Below are 18903 nucleotides of genomic sequence, written 5' to 3'. Positions count from 1 at the left end.
TCCCTGCAAACTGAATGACATTAAGGGAAGATGGTCGTGATCTTCCGCAATGCCATCACACTATCACAATAGAATTGTGTCTCTTAAATATTTCCAACTGCTATTAAACAGTCATGTTTGAAACAAATGTAAATAGGATACATACAAACACAGACTTATCCCCTCTCACAGTTTCTAGACTTTCCCACTTGTTCAGAAAAAACTGTCTTCTACAGAAGGTAGTAATAATAAAGCTTTTTTTTTTTTTTCCTTCCAGGAATCTTACCAAAATATGCCATTTACTTTTTACTGAAAGTTTTCAACACAGCTTTTTTCTTGCCAAGCTGGAGCAGACAGGTTTTCCCTTACAATTAATTTGTAAGCTTTGTAAGTATAAATACAGACAACAATACAGATAAAAATCTCAGTTCTTAATCCTGCTCAGAGATGCTTTTGAAATAGCAAACAATCACTTTTCTTCTAGCTAACTTTGTGGCCTTAACTTAACCAGTTTTATCAACTACCACCTACTGAATTGTGCAGATACTTACTTTCACCCTAAATCATTTTTAAAAGGACTGATTTTCATTGAGCTACCATAATACAAAAGAAAAGAAATATTGTTTTTGAACAGACAGAAGAAGAAATCTGAAGAACTGAATTCAATGTTTTGCGCTATTTTGCACGTGACTGATACCCTCCCCAACAGACTAGAAAATGCTCTTTTGGCTACAGCAGAGGTGACAAACCTAACTGGGTGCATGAATGTGCAGAAGAGCAAAGTCTGCCAGGTGCCAGACATGGTGCACAAGGAGGCCAGGGACATGGGAGGCTGCTGGGACAGGCCTTTGTGCTGGCCACATCCCCTTCTCTTCAAGGCTAGAACATGCCAAAGGAAAATAGGAGAGGCAAGTTTCATTTCTACCCTCCCTAAGCTTATTGTGTGACTCTAAGCAACAAAGTTAACATCTTCAGCCACCAGTTTACTCATATATATGGTGAGCATACTGCCAAAATCACATTGTGAAGATGATTAATTGCATATAAATCATTTCGAGATACAGCGTTATATGAACACAAATGTATAAAAATATGTTTAAATTAAGTACTGCTGATTTTTAACAAGATGTTATTTATGTAACTTAAATATTTTTAGTTTGAACACCAGCGGGTACATATTCAGAGGAAAAAAATAACAGCATCCCTCCACGCCCACTAATTACAGTGGTGGAGCCAGGTGGGTGCTACTATAAATCTATTTGCTATCCGTTTAGGAAGGTCAGAATTTAGTGAACTGGACTATACCAAGGACTGGTAGCTGTGCACTGATCATATAAAAGCCACTGAACACATGAAAGGAATTAGAGTAGATCACACATCAAACATTTTGGCCTGGTGCTTCCTTCCACTAGTCCTACAGGCAGGAAATGCTCTACATATCCTGTGAGGTGACCAGACATTTCGAAGCAGCCCCGTGCTCCAAGGGCTCTGGTACAGTCATTTTCTGCAAATAAGCTGACGAACTTTTGCAGTGCAGTTGTCTTCTAGACTCGTATCTGGACCACAGAATGAACGATCCTATGATGATAAGGTATGGTATGGTAAACTACAAAGTAATTTCAGCCTGTCAGGAAAAAAAAAAAAAGCATGAAACGAAACAAAGCTAAAGTTTGCAGCTGTGCATTTAGATGTCATCTGGTTTAATGACTTTTGTAACTTTATTGTTTAAATTCCTCAGCAAAAATAACAGCCTGAGCAAGTCTGAACTTTTAAAGATCAGTTTTTCATTTTTATACTGTTTAATGTTTAGACAGTTTGAGGAATCTCATTATATTTCTTAAGCATTCACCCAAATTCAGGGAGCATAGTATAAATATACAGTTGACAGACTGTATAAATGATAAGTATGCACAATTCCAAAGGAGGGTCTGTATGATATTTTTGGATGCCAAATGTTTCTACGGAAAACAAGTGGAATAGAGTTTCTCTAAATAGAGTCAGTGAGGACTGAGTGTGAAGAGTGTAAGTGGAAGTCTGGGGTAGGGATGTTAGCAAAAGAAGTCAAAATACAATGTAACCCAAACACTTTTATGCTTTTTGATTCATGGTAGAAATAATTTTATCTCAAAACTTAATGCTGTTTGGCTGTAACAGGATCTTTAGTCTTGATTTCTCAAATATTTCAGGTCTGCTTGGTTTACCATATAGCTAAGGCAAACAATCTTGTTATTCGGTCACTGCTTTCATCCTGTATTTTACTTTGGTTTAGTTGACCATTTCACCTAGTTAACTGATACAATACCTCAGTCTTCTCAGTTCTATAAATTGACCTGGAAATGTTGAGTTTCACTGAACACAGTCTTCTTATTTTATGCACGGTATATCTTTAAGTGGTGCAGTACAATCGGGTATGATGGCATAATCTAGAAGACATACTGTCCATAGTTTGCTTGATAAACTGACATGGAACAGGATTTCTTCTTGAAAAATTGTATATCGAACTCATACCTAAACATAAGTCAAATTCTGTACAAGTATTACTGAACATTAGAAATAAATACCTTTTTTTTTTTTTTTCCATTTATACCAAACAGTATCTACCTATCCGTATTTTCGGTATGTATATATGGTAATATATGCTTGCAGCATATATAGTACAACATGAAACCACCCTAAATCGCAAATATTCAACTGCTTAACGTTCCAAGACATAATCCACATTTAACTTTGACATATATTAATCTCCCAAATGCCACTTGATTTTTTTTCTTTCTGCAGAATCATTGCATTCATATTGGCAAGTTGCAAACGTTTAAAAAATACTGAGTATTATATTGTAAAATACCCCAATAATAGTAATATAATACCAGTAATAGCCCAACCTACTGTTTTAAAGCCATTTTATGCTGAAAAAGATGAAACACTCATCTTTCTTAAAAATGATACTTAAAAAAAATACTCCTTTCCTGTAGTCCCTGCAATGCCTTTGTCATTGAGTTAGACTTGATGATCCTTATGGATCCCTTCCAACTTGGGATATTCTATGATTTAAGTGTCGTTAGGAAACTGTCCTAGTAGAAGAACCAGAAAAATGTAGTCCCGAGAACTTCCAGGATTCCTATGACATTATGATGGATTCTTTTTCCTCTCAGAAAAAGCTTTTGAACAGTCATCTCCATTGTGAAACCACTTCCCCACCATCATTTTCTGATTTTTCTCTGGCTTTAAGGGAAGACTGGGGGAGAGGAAAAGAGTGCTTCACTATAGTATATTTTGACTTTGGAGATTACGATATACCTATTGAAGGTATTTCGTTGGTTCTTTTAGGGACTTAAGGTAAAGCTTTTAATTATGTTGCTACTAGTGAACTCATTTCCTCTATACAAGATCATTTCTAATCTTTCTCATAGCACGACTAACTGAATCACACCTAAAAGTCAAGCATATTCTCCTTGACATATTACCACCAAATAAAGTTTTCACGTATTAACAACGTTTGACAAGAGGTATAAAATTCCATGGAGATCTAGGAAGGCTTTCTTAAAAAGCCCAATCAAACAAGAGACTAAAGCCATTAAGAGGTATTGTGCACATCACGGAAAGGGACTCCCTCCCTCTCTCTCTCTCTTTTTACAAACATTTTTAATTAATTTAGTGAAACATTCAAAAGATGTGGAAGGATGCAGCAGAGCTCCAAGAGAGATCTCCCTGAAAGGTCAGTTTACAAATGAAATTCTGATACACAGATTCCTGGCTTAAAACCTGTAACAAAGCTATGAATATAAACAACACATTTTGAGTTCCCTTCCTTCGGTCAATTGTAAAACCACTAAATCTTTCATATTATTAAACGTAATTACTGCAACTTAAATTTACAAGCAGTTATCTAAGATTGAAGTGACTAGATTTTTGTTTCTTCTGTGACAGAAAATAAATGGATAGCTTTTGTTTTGATAGCATACTACTGCTAAATCTTTAACTGTGATACCAACAAACTGAAGTTCCTAAATATAAGCTTTTAGGAACTCAAAGAGCACACTGTCTTAAAAGGGGTATTTATGTAAAAGTTTTTAAACATATTTTGAGTTTAATATATTAATTTTGAGTTTAATATATTAATGTATGTTAAATATATTTAGCAATATATTTAATAAATATATTAAAACGTGTTTTAAACATATTTAAACATGTTTTTAAACATATTTCACCTTTAGAAGGTGAAAAACAGAACAAGTGGAATCTGGTAGGAAACTGACCTCAAAACTCATTGTTAGTGCAAAAGTATAAAATATACGAAAATCATAAAGAATCATAGGGGACAGGTAAAGGACATGACAAAAACAGCCGAAGCCTAAACTCAGTAGTATTCTTATTAATGATAAACTGTTGCTGAGACAGCTTTTGGCAGCAGGACACAATTCATTCTTAGAAGTCTACCATAGGAAGCCACAGAATACACCATTGCTTTTTTAATCATTAAATGGAAAACCTTCACAGTAAATCAGTTGAAGTCTATTAAAGCCTACAGCATATACATGAAGCTGTCAAAGATGTTTTTGACCAGAGGTTTTACGTAAGCTCCACTTACAGTGCGATGTCAGGCAAGACTAATCCTCATCTACTAGAAAAATCCCTGTATATTTACAGTATCGACCACAAGGACTATGATTCCATTGTCAGGTAGTTCAAGAAACTCCACGAGGCACCCAAAACATACAAACGATGGTGGCTATGAAGAAAATTCAGTGTTTTACTTTCAGCCTGGAGCTAAAAGAAATATAAAATACTGCAAGGATAGTACATAGATGCAGACATACACACAAACAAATGCCCCGCTCACTTGAGTGCCCATTTGGGGAACAGCAAATTTTGCAGCTGGATTTGCTAATGTTTTTCTGTTTCTTCTTGTTCTTTGAAAAACTGTCACATACAAAGATCAAATAATACTATTCAATAGTGAAATACCTTTGGTTATCAGGAAAAGTTTAAATCCGTTCTGTTCCTATCTTGCAAAGACAGGATATATCTCTGTATATTCCTATGTCCTACTCATATAACCTCTGAACCTGTTTCTATTTTACTTGCTGGAGAAAAACTATCAGACTATCATGTCAGAAGAAGGGAGTATCTGTGATTTATGTCAATCACTGACATTGAACTCAATGGAGATGCCTGACACTATCCCTGTATTTTATTACGCTCAACCTACACTTGTGTTAGCCATTAACATACCAGCGTTAGCCGTTGCCTTCTCACAGGGACAAGAAACAAACAAAAAACCCAACAACTACCAAAAGCACCAGAGGGCATGAAAAATGTTTTGAGAGGCTGAAGAATGATAGATTTATCTTTGTGTCCTACAACTAACAGACCCCATAAGAATATATGAACCAGTCCTCAAAAACAAACAAATAAACAAAAAACCCACAAATGAACAAAAACAACAACAACAAAAAAACTAATGGATTTATGTCTTTAAGGACACACACACACAAAGAATAGCCTCTGAAATGCAACAAGAACACTGTATATTACTTTTAAATCTGTATTTAACTGCATCATAATCAGGTTTAATAGCAACTAAGCATGACTTTTGTCTGTGCTTAGGGTGGCTGAGCACTCAGCTCTCTTGGAAAGTCAGTAAGGGCTGAGAATCATACTCACTTAAATAATACAATTTGAGTTCTTTACGATAACTGCAATTAGGCTTTAATTTTGCCATGGGAGCTTTGAATCGAGTCCCATGTTCAAATATCTTTCCTGAACTAAGTTAATATACAATTAGTGCGTGTATTTCTGATAATCTTTTTTGTTAAATAATCAAAAACCAAAGTACTTAAAAACATTAAATGGAAAAGACTTGAGCAAACTGTTTTTCAAAAGAAAAGATCTCCTATCCAAAAAGTAGTTTAAGAACTGTGGTATGAATTTGTCATAGATAAAAACCCTGTGAGGGACATCAGAGAACCCACAAATATCTATGGAATGAACCGCAATCTGTATACAGAAGTTAACAAATGTCTCATTACAAATGGGATATGGTTTTCCCAGTAACAGAAGCACAGAGCTTGCATTATATTTAACTTGAGATCCTGTCATAATTAAAAATACTACAAAGAAAAAAGTCTGCTTTATATATTGCTGGAAAATACTTTTCAACAAACAAAACAGTTGTTGAACCAAATGTGATGGAAATTATAATTACTCACAAACAACTGAGAAGAAAATTGTAATATAATAATAAGTTTTAAAAAGATTTCCTGAATTATTTTAGAATAAGTTATTTACCACAGCCATGACCTTTGGATGTTAATTTTCACTATATAAGAAAAAGTAAACTAGAAGTGGTCACATAATTATTTTATTTTAAGTATCAGCAAAGGAAACCCAGGGAAGAAAGCAAGGAGTTTGCATGAAGTAAATGAATTTTACTGAACGTAAGTAACCTGTATAGGTGGACCACTCTGTCTCTTAAAATGGCATTAATTCCTAAGGATCAACTAATTATTTTTTCCCACACTAATAGAAAACCAGACACCTCTTTCTCTTACTTCCCAGTATTTTATGGTAACAGGCAAAATACTAAAACTAAAGGTTAGAGAAACAGAAAGATTAAAGGGAGGTAACTTGAAAGAAGGAAAGAAATGTAAAAACTGCAATAATGTTGCTTTATGACATAAAACATACAACACAACTCACATAAATAACTCTACTTTTCAGATTTCCTTTTATTTTTCAGTTTTACAGCTCATCTGCAAAATTTTTCATTGCATTCAAGTTGCTGACTATCTACACTGTGAAAGGTATCCTGGGATTTTTAAATGCTATTTCATGTCCTTTTTCTTTGTCTCTGTGCCTTTTTTGTTTATCTTTTAAAACTGTTACAGTATGTTTAATAATGCCAATGCTCAATCTGAGAATTTTATTAAAATTCCTAGTTCATGGTGTCAGAATCTGTGCCGTGTTTCAAAAGGCATGAGCATGTTGGTGGATTAAGCTGCTGCAAGCCCAGGCTGCTGCAATCCTACTCTTTTGCCAGGGCTAATCCTTGTGTGATTATGCAATAAATGGGTTCAGGGGAATGACCTGACTGAAAGAAAAACAAATGCCCGATGCCTCCAAAACATTTTGAGCTCATTTAGCTCCCTCAGCCAGCTCTCTACACACAAGTACAACCAGTAACACCATAGAGCTGGAGAGAGGAGCATGTCTTAGAAGAGCTTGAATTAAGATCTGCAGCCTAGGTGGGCACAAAACTCATTGTCCAAAGAAGACTTTGTCCATAGTTGTGCTTTGAGTCCCTGTCCATGGCGGTGGGGTTGGAACTAGATGATCCTAAAGGTCCCTTCCAACCTGAGCCATTCTATGATTCCAAGATCATGGCTAAAATAATATTAAAAGTCAACGATACATCCACTCTACTCTGGGCTTCTGCAAAGAAACTCAGGCAGTATCCAGTCTTCTATCTGTGTTGAATCAAGAATTCATATTTTTCAAACTTAGAGTTCTTCCAATATTTTCAAATGGGAGTAAATAGTTATACAACCAGATTTCAGCAAAGGAGGTGTGTTTTAGTGCTTTTTGAGGAGAAACAAAGACATAAGACTTCTAAGGGGTTCATTTAAAATGTGCAAAAACATTATGAAAGAAGAAGGAGAAGAAATGACTCTTCCTTGGTAGCAGAACACAAGAATTGCAAGAAACCTAAGGTCTCAATTAAAAAAAAAAAAATCAAAAAAATAAGCATAAAGATATACATAACAAACATTTAAAGATTAGGAAATAGCAAGGCAAGTAGTTCAAAATAATGAGCAATTCAGTTTGTAAAATGGTAACAGAATATAATGAGAAGTTTAAATGGTTTAAAACTAACCGTAATTCAAACAATTCTTCGATTTTATTTTGATTGGCTTTGCTATAATAGGCTTCATCACAGCAGAATTGCAGCTTTTTTGTCAGGAAATGGAAAAAAACATGACTTTATACAGCACCTCAAAGCAGTACATACAAAGGAAATCATAATCTCTCTCCCACTCAAACACCATAAATATATTACAGATTTCTAAACTGAAGTTATAGCAATTTCACATGGAAAGCTCCATACGTGCTACAGCAAATGCTATGTAACTGTGTTAAAACAGTATTTGAGACAGTGAGAAATATCAGAAGACCAAGGAAACTGAGTTCAGGTTGCCGTGTCTCTTGAATTTAGTGTCAGCTTTGCAATAGTTAAGATCACCCACAGCTGAGAAACCTTGTTACGGAACAAAGTGTCCTGCACTGGCACAACAGAGAAAACGATGTCCTTGTGGAAGTTGTGCTTTACAACAGCTATTTATGTCTGATCTACTGTCCAGTGATGGTAGCTTTCTTAAATAGTCACAGAAAGGGAGTAGACACTATGAAAATTACATAAAATATGATATTGAACACTTTGCAGACTCTTTTTCTCTCATGCCTTTCTCCCAAGTTCACAGCCCAACTGGCTGACCCGAGAATTTCACAAACTGAACTCACAGTCTGAAAGCCTTTCCCACTTTAGCTCAAAATTATACACAGTTATTAGTGAGAATGAGCTATGCCTAAATAATGAAACAATCATAACCACACTGTAAACTCAAAAGCTTTACCACAAAAACTTAATGCAGTTGGCTGGGGCACTGAGATCTTCACTCTACTGCAGCAACTCCTTCACCAACTAGCAAAAGGAGTGAGGCAAACAGCCAAAACAAGGCCTGTACATGGAAGATGAGGTAATCACAATCTGATTTGCCTGCCGAAATGTGTGTGCGGTCATCGCTGGTCAGTCATTGACCTGGAAGTGGCACACAAGGCCATGGGATACCACTGTATAGCACTGCACTGTATAGCACTCCACATTGGAGTTCCTCCAAAAACACCTGGGGAAGTTCCCATGATCTTCTAGGTCAAACCTGAAGGAATTTGAGAGATCTTTGAAGAAATCACTGCCAGCCTCTGGGTCTGCACTTTCTGTCACAGAGAAGCAAATCTCTGTGAACCTCCATGAAATTAACTTCATTCCTCCTCCCCACTCCCCATGAAGGGCTGGGATAATGCTAGGGCGAAGAAGACATTTGTGCAAATATCTCAGCCAAATCAGGAGCAGTATACTCAACTGAAAACAAGGGAAAACTTTGCAGATAAAACTGATATATGAAGTTAGTAAAGCGGAAATGAAAGTAACAATAAATAATGGGGGGAGTGGTATTTTTAATCTTAAAACCTTTTCTTTTTTTTAATTTACACATTGCATGAGAGTTACTAGGAGACTTCAAAAAATAACTTCAGCAGTTTAATGGATTTCACCTTTGCTGTGTTTGAATGAATTGGTTAGTTGTGTGAATAGATTCTTTATTGACATTTACTTGACAGTTTATTTTCCTGACATATTTAATAAGGTTTACGAAACAGCTGCCCTGATTAACAACAAATGGATGTTTAAATGACATAATAATGGCCATGCTCTTTGATAGCAGTGTTTCTATGAAGCTTGTTTCAATTTGTTTTCCATGAGGAACTGCACAAAGAAATTCAAAATCATTGTATGAATCAGAGGAAAAAATTCAGTGCTACTAAGTGGAAGAGAAAATATAAAGTGGGTCTGTGTATTGAAAACATGGTGATTAACCCAATGAAATTCAGGAGAAAAGTTGTAGGAACCCTTTACTTATTTTGAAATGTATTTTATTTTGAACCATCAGAGTATATGGGAAAGAAATGATTTTTAAAATATGTATTTAGCCAAATTAGATATGTATTATTGCAGTTCCAGTAAAACGCTCAGTTGAAGAAATCTCAAATAAAAATAAGATTGATGGTTAAAGCTGAACATTTTAAAAAGTTGAATTCCAACTATAAATGAAGCTTTGAATAAATAGCTCTTGGTATTAGATAATTAACAAGCTACATTTTTGAAATTAAATGGGCAGTTCCAGCTGTTATTTTACAATTAGTTTCCACTGAGGGTTTTAAATTAATAACTGCTGCAACAGCCTCAAACATGCCAATGTTAATTAGCAGTGATGTTTCCATGTAATGCTATCCATATATATATATGAATATTTTACTGGGGGAAAGGTCTAGGTAGACTTTTTTTCCCCTCCACTAAAGATAGAAGAATAGACAAATGTAAAGCAGGAAAATGTTACTTCCAAACCCAACTCCAGACAGAAGTTCAGGAAATTTATGCAAAGGAAATATGACTTTCCTAAGCTCTTTATGCAAAACAAAACAAAATAAAAAAAAAAAAAAAAAGAAACAAGCAGCTAGGGTTCAGCTACAGTAGCAAAAAGCAGTATTTAGAACCTAAGAGCTAATGGGAATAATTTGACTTAAAACCCAATTTGATAATTAATAAAGCTAAGATTATTAAACACAAAATAAAAAAGTATTTTTTAATTTTTTTTAAGTAATACTGTAAATGACTCTTAAAAAAAAAAGCCTTAAAAAAAAACAACAAGTGTATTGATCAATAAAAACATACTCTAAATTTCTCTAAATTTCAAAAACTTAGAAGATAAGTTGATAAGTTAGAGGAGCAAATTTAAAACATTCACTGTTACAGTATTTTTTATTGCCTTAGTACAGGAAGAAAAGAACTGAACTTGATGCTAGTGTAACCCTGCTTCACAGTTTCTATGTGATACATGAAATACCTCTCCTTGAAATACTGAGATTTTTTTTTTCTAGAAGTTATTTTTATGTATTACCTCTGCTGTTTGAAAAATTCTGAAATTAAAGAAAAACTGCAATAAAAAGTTCAAGACGCTCTGTACTTTTCCTAATTCCTTATGACACAAATGCACATTTTAATAAGCTGCTCACATTTCCATCAAAATCTATGCACGCACTTTTTTTTTTATGCAAAAAAAAAAAGAAAGAAGCTCAGGTTGGCATTAGCTACTGCCCTGTTTGCCTACCAAATACACTTCAATAAAGTATTAAAAAAAAATGAAGTAAAATGGAAAATAAGTTTTATTAGAGCCTTTATAAAATAATCAACTCTTAAATGGAAATGATTAGGCATGTATTCCTGGAATCATTTAGTTATCTGAATACTAAACGTCTATGCAAAAACAGAAGATTTTTTTAAAGTGTTAATTGGTTTGAAAAGGAAAACAAAGAATTAGCCTTATTGTTCATACTATAGTTGTAGAAATTCTAAGCTTTTTATAACATTAATTTAAAGGTACGGTTTTATAAATGTAAATATGGTCCCACAGTAATTTAATACTGAACAAAAAATGTTTCTGAAGAAAAGATGCTTATAGATGTGGGTGCTGCTGAAAAGTTTTGAAAAGCATTTGATTTTCCAAACCACATTTGAAAGAAAAAACAGATTTCCATGCAGATTGCTGGCTGTGTCTGCACTTCTTGCATAAACTCCTTCCATCATTCTTTCCTTCCTCTCACTCCAGCACTATCAGCACAGGCATACAAAATTGTTTACCACTGCTTTTTTCACTAAAGGACTTTTGTTAACCAATTACGGGATTCAATGATAGTATAGGTATGTTCTAGATAAAGTTCCTTGAAATAAAGATAGCAGATATAAGAGAAATAAGATTGTTTTGTTATTTGTAAATGTTTGAGCTATGAAACAGTGGAAAACAGTGAGGTACAAAAATGAAAAGCAGTAGATGAGATACATTTACAATAGAAAGACTTGTATTGATGAAAGGTTTTAAGAAAAATGCTAAGTAATTTACAGCTATCTTTTCATGATTATACTCTTCACATGTAATTTGGGGGGAGGGAAGGGGGGGAGTAAAGAATTTCCATTTTACATTCACAAATTGAAAACAGTCCAAGTACTGCTTTATGCTTTGATCTATGAAAGATCTACACATGAAAATGACCATGGAACATTCAGACCTGGACTATTAAGCTTTGATGTATGACATGAATGAAATCCTTGGATCTCAAAAATGATGAATCCAGAGTGTGGACAACAATTAGATTCTTTATTGGCCAAGCTGAGGAAAGCTTATGATTCTACTCACCTAAATCGCCCAAACTTGATGGTTTAGTAACACTTACACAGCAATTCATAAACCAGGCCTCCAACACCACCAGTCTGCATTCTCTGTGCTTTTTGTCAGACGTTTCTTTCTTTGCCTCAACAAACTCCGTTAATGCGACGCTATAATATTTTACCTCAAATTTATTTCACTCTCTCTGTTCATGGATATTCCCTAAAATTCTATTCTAATCATTCATGTCAGAGCTTGAAAAAAAAAAAGACTGTCTTGGGGATGACTGGCAATTATCCATATAATTGAGCAGGCAATTTACAGTCTTTGTGATAATGGGGACCTTATCCTGAAGTAGAACTAAATTCAATCTCAATTTCAACTTTGTGCTCCTTCATATTGTATTTAAGAGTGGGTTTATTTACTTTTATATCAGTTGGTGAAACAGAATTGCTGGGTCCTGTGAAGGAGTTTTCTTACTAATACTCCCTAATCCTGACAGTAGCTTAGCACAACTAGTGTTATTCCCTGTCATAAACCCCCAACACGCATAGATTTTTTAAAAACCCACTCCCTTTTATGTTAGCTTTCCACTGATTGCACTAAGCACTGTTTGTATATACAGAAAAATATTATTGTAATCTAAAAAGGTGACAAAAGACAATGTGAGATAATTGAGCAGAAAACTGGTTAAGATGACTACAGACACATTTGATTAGTTCCACTTCTTTAGAGCATTATAATTTATTCACGCTGATATTCCACATTAGTCACTTTTATTAAAAGAGAAAGAACTGAGGAAACGACAAAGGGAAAACACATGAAGACATACAAAGAAGGAAATGTGGCCTTCTGGAGCTACCCCAGGAGATGATGCTTTGTTTACCGCAGCCATCTCCACGCATGGAAAAGGATCCTCTGGTCTGGTGCCCTCATAATTGCTTTATATATATATCAGTCAAAAGCCTTTTTTTGTTTGTTTGTTTGTTTTTGGGAAGTGATTATCGTTTGTCTGGAGAAAGACATGAGCCACTCAGCCTAAATTGCACTGAGGAAGGGGTTGGACTAGATGAACTAGAGAAGTCCCTTTTTACCATTCATAAATTCTATGCTTTGCTTTGATTTTTCTTCAACAGAATCAGCAACACAGCTACTTTTAGTACATGCACACACACATACATATATGTTTTTAGAGAAATGCTCACTGCTAGAAAGAAATTTTAAATGATGTCCTGCAAAGCAAGCAAACTGTTGCTACTAACACCACAATGGTTTGTGAATGAGCTTTCTCATCTCAGCACTCTTCCTCCCGAAAACTGCCAGAACTTTCTCTGTTCTATAAAATGTACTTGAAATTGGACATTTCAAAAGTTATTGCAAACCAAACACAGCATGATCACACAAGGTAAGAAATGACCACGTCATCTTTTCTTTCTGTGACCTGCTGAATCATCTCCGCGTAGTAGCCCCCTAGTCTTAAGTTTATTATGATCAGATAGTTGAAACCGCAAAAACACAGTTGTCTCCTTCACTGGTTCAGCAGAAATTTCATTTGCTCTGAGTAAATGACTCCTCCACAGTTCTAATTCACTGCTCTGCTCTCTCTTTTGCCAAGCTAGGCAGCTGTCTCATCTGCATGCTCATCCAAAATCTCCTTTTTTCCGCTCCCATGCCCCCATCACAAGACCTTTGGGCTCTGCTGCACAGAACAGTCAGTCCCTTGACAAGAACACCTGATTCTGGTTGTGCTTGTTGAAGACAAACCACCTTAGCTGGGGATTAAGAATCATAAAGTCATGATGAATCATTAAAAAAACACAAACTCCTAGGACTTAGGAGGAAAAAAAAAAAGGAGAAATTGTTTCTCACTGTGACCCATACGGTGTAGCTGTACTTTCGGGAGTCCTGTATTTACTGTTATGGTATACAACATCTTTGTCTACTATAGTTATTAATAGGTCTAAAAAATTAGATCATTTTCAATTGGAGGAAATAGTTATTTTTAGACTAATTTTTATATGGTAAAAGAAAACTGAAGTTACTATGTCAATACATTTCTTTCTAACTCGCAATAATCACCTGAAAAAATATTTGTGTCCAAACTTTTGGGGCACATTATGTTTCCAACATTCCATTTTCTATTTAGTTCCCTCTCCAAGTCAAGCAAGTAAACTATTTTTCCTAAGACACAGATGGAGACATTCAGCTCACAAGGCCCGGTTTCATTTAATATGACCCGCAGCCATACCAGATTTACCTTTCATGCACTGATACTCTGTTAATGCTAAACGAGCACTTCCAGTTTTTCATGTATGAATTTAATGGGACAAATTCAAAAGATATTTGGAAATTCTATTCAGCCATTAGCCATGAAAAAGTTTCTAAGCCTTTCCTGAAAGAACAGTTTCTAAACAAGACACAAAAATTCTTCTTTCTCATGAAACACTACTAGTGACATTAATTGCATGTGGTTGTAGTTCAGACCTAAACAGAAGACTGTTTAAACCAAAGTGACACCGCAAATTAAGTTTGAATCCCCACTCCAGAAACACTGTAAAGACAGTGGTTCAGACAATGATTTATTTTCTTTTATTCTATTAAAAGCAGCAGTAGTAAATTAGAGGAGAAGAGAGGTTGGAAAAAGAGGGAAGATGACATGTTGGGATTATTAGAATGCTGTAGCAGCTAATTCTTCAGTAATCAACAGGCTGCTGTAAGGGTTTTTTTTAAGCATCTCTTAAACTGGGTATTGTACTACTTGTACCTCCATTGATATTTACTAAGAAATCTTTCAGCAAAAGTCACGAGTTACACATTGTGAGCTTCTTCGTTTAACTGTATAACTTTTAAGCATTCTGTATCAGCACTACAATTCTCCTGTTACACATTTTTGGTATTCAGTATCTTATACCATGGGCAGGTTAAAAAAGGCAAATACTGCATAACATATGAAATTTGGTATTTGGAGAACAGGATACTAACACCAGGCCTAAGTGTTCAAAACATCCCAATATCCCAACATTTTTTTTTCCCCTTTGAATATTGATTGCATGGTCCGCCCTAACAATCCAAAAATGTTTGCATTTCGTTACCTAATTTTCCGAAGAAAAACTGGCAAATGATGAAGTGAACGCCAGTCAATGTCACTGGTCAAACACCAATGATTGTCACTTAAGAAAATGCACACGTATCTTCAACCATGCATCTGTAACTACAGTATGTTCCAAATCAAAGCATATGTAATTAGAAAATGCATTAATTTCAACACCAAACTGGAACCTTACTATTTTGTGATAAAAATATTCACTGATACTGCTAGAAAGTGTTGAGTCTTGCTTAAACACACCAAAATAGTAATGCCCTTCCCTAAAACAAAAGACCACCCACTACCAACTTCAATATTGTCTCATAAAATTCTGCAAGTAACTTGACACTCTGCCCCAATGTATTTTAAAAACACTAAAGCTAGGATAATTGGATGATTAAAGGAACAAAGATAAGACTGAGTCTTTTGACAGCTGCTGAGAAATGAGAACGCTCAATGAAGTTAGAGAAAATTTCTGAAAATGGCAGACATTTCTCAGAAAAAGACATACAAAGCATATGTTGTGAGGCTGGTCACAAAGAAATCAGTAACATTCAGATGAGAGATGCCTGTGGCCCAGTGCTTATTTCTACCTTACCCCGTTAGTGCCTTGGTTTCTAAAGGAAGACTGGAGCATATCATAAAACCATGAAAACCAAACATACACTGCACAAACCTAATCCAGGATATTTATATATATAAGACCCTGAGACACATCATGCAAAAGAGTAGCAGAACCTTTAAGCAGTTGAGTGACTTCTGGTTTGACCAGCACAGAATGTTTGCATTTCAGGTAAAGCCTGAAAAAGCTGCAAAGGTATCAGCCTCAAGAATGTAAACTGGCATAGCTTCATCGACCTTGAGGTAAATGGCATCCCTCCCATTGCTGATGCACTGACTTGTGATGTGTATACATGGAACATTACACAGTTCACCTAAGTGATGGAAACTACCTTACTCTAGCTGGAACTTGCAGATCCCATTTTTTGACAGGGGATGTTGCTGATGAACTACTAGTTGCAGAGAGAAGAGTGCAACCTACTTTGATTTTCGCAACTCTCAAAGCAGAAATCAGATGGGAGTCTTCTTAGATAGGAGCAGGGTAGAAGCAGGGAGAGCCTGTACAAATAACAGGAAGATCTTTTTTTGTCTGTGGGCACACTGAGGGTTGGATCAGGCCTTGACACCCAGAACAGTTTGTGCCAGGCTTAAGATTTCTTCCATAAGAGCTCAATAATAAAATAGATACAGGACTCATTTAAAAAACAAAACAAAAAATGACCCTGTTATAAACTACTATAAGCAAACATACAAGCAAATACATACAAGCAAATATTTTAAGCATCTCCAAATGGAAATATGAAGAAAAAGACTTCCAACTTCTAAGTGTTCTGAAGAGAAACTGGAAATATTTCATTGGACTCCTAAAAATCCTAGTCTTGACAAAAAGTAAAACTTGCTGTCATTTTCTAGGCAGTAAATGTTTTACTGCTGGGAAAAGATTTTGATGTTTGTAATTTCTATTGAAGAGCACTATGAAGTAGTTAAAAATATTGCCACATCTGAAAAACAGACCAGCGGGAAGTATAAGACACTTGTTCATCTGTATTTCTGTGACTTTTCTCACTTGGTATTATTTGCAACCATACTTTCATGTCTGGCTACAGTGCCAACTCTACTAAGGATCATATATTACTTTTATCATGTTGATTACATATGTTCCCCAGTTTTGCTGCCTATATATGATTAGTGTGGTTTGCGCATACTTAGTGACACAATCCAGAGCATGACATTTTCACAGAAAGTATGTTTACTGGGAAAGAGTTCCTTAGAAGTTTGCTTTCCTTTACAGCTTTGATCTACGTGACATCAAGAATCCTACGGTTTGAATATGTGTTTACCATTTATATTATTAAGATCTATCTCCTTCACACTATATGGCTACTGAGCATTTTGGTAGTCACAAAAAATTCCTTTTCTCTTAGGTGAATTTAGTAGCTGAATAAAAGAAAGCCTCTGAAAATGTTCTCATCTGTGAGCTTAAGCTGTGTAATGACTTGACATTTAAATTCTGTTATTCATCAGCACTTCACAGAAGAACTTGATTTGTCTAAATGGATTTGAAAGCCCACAAGTGAAGAAAATCAGAAAAACCTGGTTTTGAATATCAAAAGATTGTATGTGAAAAGTATTTTTACAGGCTGCACGTACCCATTTTATTGATCAATTAACTTCTCCCAAAATGAATTTTTCTGAGACTATGAAAAACCAAACCCTTCCCCCACCACTTACTGATAAATGTCTTTTCTGAGCACAGCTCTGCTAAGAGGGTTGTCAGCCTGGGGAGCCATAGAGACAGATCCAATCTTGAGAACCAAAGTGTCTTCTTTAATTGCTGGATTAGCTGTAGTTAGGAGAAGAGAAATATGTGTTTGATTAAAATTCAAATGCACATAGCATGGAAAAATTATTTCTTAAAAAAAAAAAAAAAAAAAAAAAAAAAGAACCACCTATAAGAACGTCTGTTAAGGATTCAGTTCTGCTTAGGAGCAACAACTTTGCAAAAGTAATTAAAAAAAACCCAACACCTATAAAAACAGTATTGTTGCTGTGATATTTAAAAGACAAAACTACTGTCATTTAACTCACCCACAGTTTTGTCATGCAACTCAATCCTGACCTGTGACTTTCTATTTTCTCTAACTGCTTTTTTATTTCAATATTTTTTTTCCACGTCTTGTAGTAAACAAACTCCGTGAAGTTTGCTTCTGCTTAGAAGACTACCGGACAGTTGGGAAGCTCTTGAGAACATGTAATGCAGGCTCAGGGTTCAGCATCTGAAGTGCAATGGTTCACTTCAACACCAGTGTGACACATGGCAAAGATGGAACAATATCACACTTGCTCCCATGTTCAAGAAAATTCAGCAAGACTCTCTTACAATGAGTTTGTTAAGCAGATATTAAAAAAAATAATAAAAATCACAGGATTCACAGAAATTCCACTACAATATTTTGAAAACATTGTAGGGGATACCACAGTAAATATGCAGTAGAATGGTAATAACAAGCTACAACACATAATTTAGACACGAACATAAGGGATTTGCTTAAAAGGACCTCATCTACTTAAAAAGCAAAAGTGAAATCCTTCAGTCCACAAAGCAGATCAAAAATCATATACAGATGCTTTGGTTGCTAGAACAAGGGTAGAAAAAGTTAAGTTGACAACAAAATCCTGTTTGCTACTAATTCGAAATAATTTTTCAATTCGATATTAAATATACTTCAGATTCTAACTGTAACTTTATGGCAAATGCCTTATTCTGAGATTTGTTTTTTAATAAAACATATTTTAGGGTAAGAACTGTCATTTGGCTCTGACACTTAGCAAAGCCAAATAAACACAGTACTATTCATTATGGTCTTTATTATGTAAGCTTTTTAGGATTATTATTATTATTATTTTCAAAGGCTGGCATGCTTCTTTTGTGTACAATTTTACTTCAGGTTAAGAAATTAAATTTTATGATTAAACCAGAAAGAATTACAAGCATTAATATTTTCATCTGGTTTGTGATGAGTGGTGATCTGAGTCATGACTTAGGGTGACGAATCCCTATCTCTATTCACTAACCTATGAAATCTCCTATTAGCTTTCTGAAACATGGAAATAACGTACTAGATGTACTAGAAATGGACATGATATTCTGTCATCTGCCCTATGCAGAAGTACAGCTATCTCCCTCCTTTCTTTTCATTAAGTCCACTGTGACTCTTGGGCTCTTTTCAGCCTCTGCTTTCTGGGAAAGAGTCTCCAGTCCTGAAGATGTAGTCTGCATAATCT

General features: G+C 35.1%; 1 protein-coding gene across 4 annotated transcripts in view; it reads right to left on the bottom strand.

The window, feature by feature from the left end:
* The window catches only part of VPS13B (vacuolar protein sorting 13 homolog B), a 460107-nt gene that overhangs the window by 173483 nt on the left and 267721 nt on the right, over nt 1-18903 (bottom strand). For all 4 annotated transcript variants that reach the window (XM_082753129.1, XM_082753131.1, XM_082753130.1 and 1 more), the window contains exon 30: nt 17350-17461. In XM_082753129.1, the coding sequence (XP_082609255.1) occupies nt 17350-17461 (112 nt within the window). The remainder of the gene's footprint in view (nt 1-17349; nt 17462-18903) is intronic.

The sequence above is a fragment of the Aythya marila genome (genome assembly GCF_965140915.1).
Source record: "Aythya marila genome assembly, chromosome: 2".
Classification (NCBI taxonomy): Eukaryota; Metazoa; Chordata; class Aves; order Anseriformes; family Anatidae; genus Aythya; species Aythya marila.
Note: the sequence above shows the minus strand (reverse complement) of the source record. Positions and strands in the feature narration are given on the sequence as shown.